Source organism: Scardinius erythrophthalmus, assembly GCF_964197995.2.
Source record: "Scardinius erythrophthalmus genome assembly, chromosome: 6".
NCBI classification, from domain to species: Eukaryota; Metazoa; Chordata; class Actinopteri; order Cypriniformes; family Leuciscidae; genus Scardinius; species Scardinius erythrophthalmus.
Window position 1 is genome coordinate 5,697,408 of NC_138226.1, and position 2,983 is coordinate 5,700,390.

Genomic DNA, 2,983 nt, shown 5'->3' on the forward strand with positions numbered 1-2,983 from the left:
TACTGTCTGTAGTGTTTTCCCCTTGAAGAGCAGCCAGGAAGTTCTCTGGGGTCACATTCTATAAGATCATAATTGTCATAATTAATCATTATTGTTGAAAGATGTAATTGTGCATAGATATAGAATAAAAACATCAAAACAAAACAAATATTACCTCTCTAGTGTAGTCTTTCAGAACTCCTGGGTACACGTTTAAATGATCAACTACACTGAGAATGTTTCCATTACTTGGGTTGCTGCAGGCAGTGAAGAAAAGGAAAGTGTTAAATGCGGTCAGCTCCAACAATCTTATCCACACTTTTATGTGATGATGTGTTTCTAGAATTATTCAATCTTGCAGAGTTTGCTAGTAAATGCTGTTATGAGGGTGTTTGTAATGCATGTCTGAGGAAATGACGGTCAATTTGACATCTTTCTTTCTTGTCTTCTGTAATCAATCTCTCTATTTTATTCCTCTTTTGGAAAGTCATCATGTTATCATGCATTTTTTACAAATATTTTTCCCCCTTTGGCTATTGTGGCGAATGCAGAAAATAATGTAATGTATTCCAGTCGTCCCTTTGTGACAACCCTGTTTTGCTTTTAACAAACCCCAGAAATGCAGCTCTGTTACACTGTTGTTCCCGCACTACTAATTAGCAGTATGTTTAGCACAGAAGATTGAGATCAACTAAACACATGATACTCAAAAGCTTCTGCAAATTACTCACTTTCCATTGTAAGCGATGTCATCATACATCATCACCACAATCTGCTCATCAGGAATTCCATGTCTCTTAAGTATCTGATAATGAAGGCACACACTGGCCTGAAACGCAAATGATAAAGATGATTTCAGTTACTGTCATCATTTATAAACTGAGGCACATCACACCTTGGGGAATTTATAAGCAATATGTCTCAAAAATAATGAAAAAAAAAAAAAAAAAAAAAAAACACAAACCTGGTGTTTGTAATTTTCCCAGTCCTTTGAGCCGGCGACAAGGAGAATCCAGTTTTTTCCAGACATTTCTTGAGTCTTTTCAAAGCAAAGTCTATTGGAATCAAAAATAATAATAATACTAACCATTTTAAAACTAAATGAACATTGATCTAATGCTTTTAATTGGCTAACATTTTTTAATGGCTCATACATTTAGGATGTGTTTTAAGAAATACAGAAAAGAACACAAGTAGGTGATATGTTATAAAGTTTAGGACGATATAACAAGAGTTCAGGTTTTAAACTTCAAGTTGCTTTTTATTCATGAAGTGCTGAATGTCAATCACTCGTCATGATGTTAAAAATACTGGTCAAAAATGTTTCTATTTTATTATCTACATAATTAAATACAGTTGCTAAAAGTGTTTAGTGATTTAGATTATGTATGTAGATGATTGGATCATATGCCATACCTGTGTTGAGTATCAGGTGTTCCTGTGTGCCTGTCCTGTTGATCTCTGGTGGTTTTAGTCAGACAGCCTCTGTCTTTATATAGGCAGTTTATCCCTTTCATTTGAGACTTTGGGCGGAGAGTTTGTGCCGGTGGGAGTGTGTATTTCATATTTTGCAATAATTTTCAGATTCACTTTAATTGATGGCAGTTGGTGACTTTGTGAATCATCTGAAACCGAGTTTTGAATTAGAATTAAGTTGATTTGGTTTTAAACTTTTGAGGTGGGACACTTGTTACAGTAACAGTTACATACAAGTAATCAAATTGGAAATATGAAGCTCTTCCACAGGTTTTTAAAAAAAAAAATTATTATTGAATTATTATTATTTATTGAATGTCATTTGCGCAAGTTGCTTCAGTAAAGATTAGTCAGAAAGGGGAAATACACACAGCCACAATTTGATTCCACAAAATCATAAGTTTTATAGTTATTTTACACTTTGGGATTTTTTTTTAGAACTCAGTTACTTTAAAGAAAAAATCCTGTCCAGATGAAATATTTTCAAAATATGCAAATATTTGGTAATGTCTTAAATAAGCCTTTATGATTTATTTTTTTACTTGCAAAATGTATAATATCAGAGAAAATGATAACCTTGCAACCATCTACAGTTGCTTCAGACATTGTGCAATAGACCCCGAGGAACATTTCATTCTTCATTCTTTTCATTCTTTTCTATAGGAGAGGAAGAATTGTCAAAGTTTGTTAAATCATCAAAATCAACATGTTTGTTAGAGCCTATATACCGACTAAGCTACTGAAAGAGATGCTTCCTGAAGTCATAAATTCACTCCTTAATATTATTAATTCATCATTGTCATTAGGATATGTCCCAAAAACTTTCAAGCTAACTGTTAAGCCTCTCATTAAAAACAACACAACTTTACCCTAGAAAATTAGTTAATTACAGACCGACCTCAAATCTCCCTTTTCAGTCAAAAATACTATAAATTGTGTTTGTGAGATTTCCAGTCAGAATTTAGACTGTATCATATTCGTTTTGACATTGACTTTCTCTTGAAATGGAAAAGATTAAGACATGAATGGTGTCACATGAAAGTAAAATCCTATCCCACACAAATTCATGATGAATGAATCGCTTGTTTCAATTAGTTTTTTTCCGTCAAAATCTTATCTTGTTTCTTTAGTTAATTATTATGCACTTGACAGATTATGTCAAAATAGAATGCATTCAACGATTGTAAATGTGTGTGTGTGTGTACCTGGTAATCCCTACATTGTGAGGACCAAATGTCCCTACTAGGATAATAATACAAGGCATTTTTAACCTCGTGGGGACTTTTCTTTTGGTCCATTAGGAAAACAGCTTATAAATCATACTAAGTGATTTTTTTTTATGCAAAAATGCAGGTTTCCTGTGATGGGTAAGTTTACGGGTATGGTATAAAAATACAGTTTGTATAGTATAACCAGTCATTTTGTCTATGGAATAGGTAACACTTCAACGTGATCTCATGAGAATACTAGAATAATAGAATGTATTTTTACGTAAAGCGTAGTTCTACCATAAGTACATTTATTTACG

At 32.9% G+C, this 2,983-nt stretch overlaps 1 protein-coding gene across 1 annotated transcript in view; it reads right to left on the reverse strand.

The window, feature by feature from the left end:
• The window catches only part of LOC308692572 (legumain-like), a gene marked incomplete at both ends in the record, with an annotated part of 8,767 nt that extends 7,758 nt beyond the window's left edge, over positions 1-1,009 (reverse strand). Inside the window, 4 exons of the mRNA XM_081368709.1 lie at positions 1-58; positions 155-236; positions 711-808; positions 944-1,009. The exon at positions 1-58 is cut by the window's left edge and continues 13 nt beyond it. Of these exons, the coding sequence (XP_081224835.1) occupies positions 1-58; positions 155-236; positions 711-808; positions 944-1,009 (304 nt within the window). The remainder of the gene's footprint in view (positions 59-154; positions 237-710; positions 809-943) is intronic.
• Positions 1,010-2,983: the final 1,974 nt, after the last annotated feature.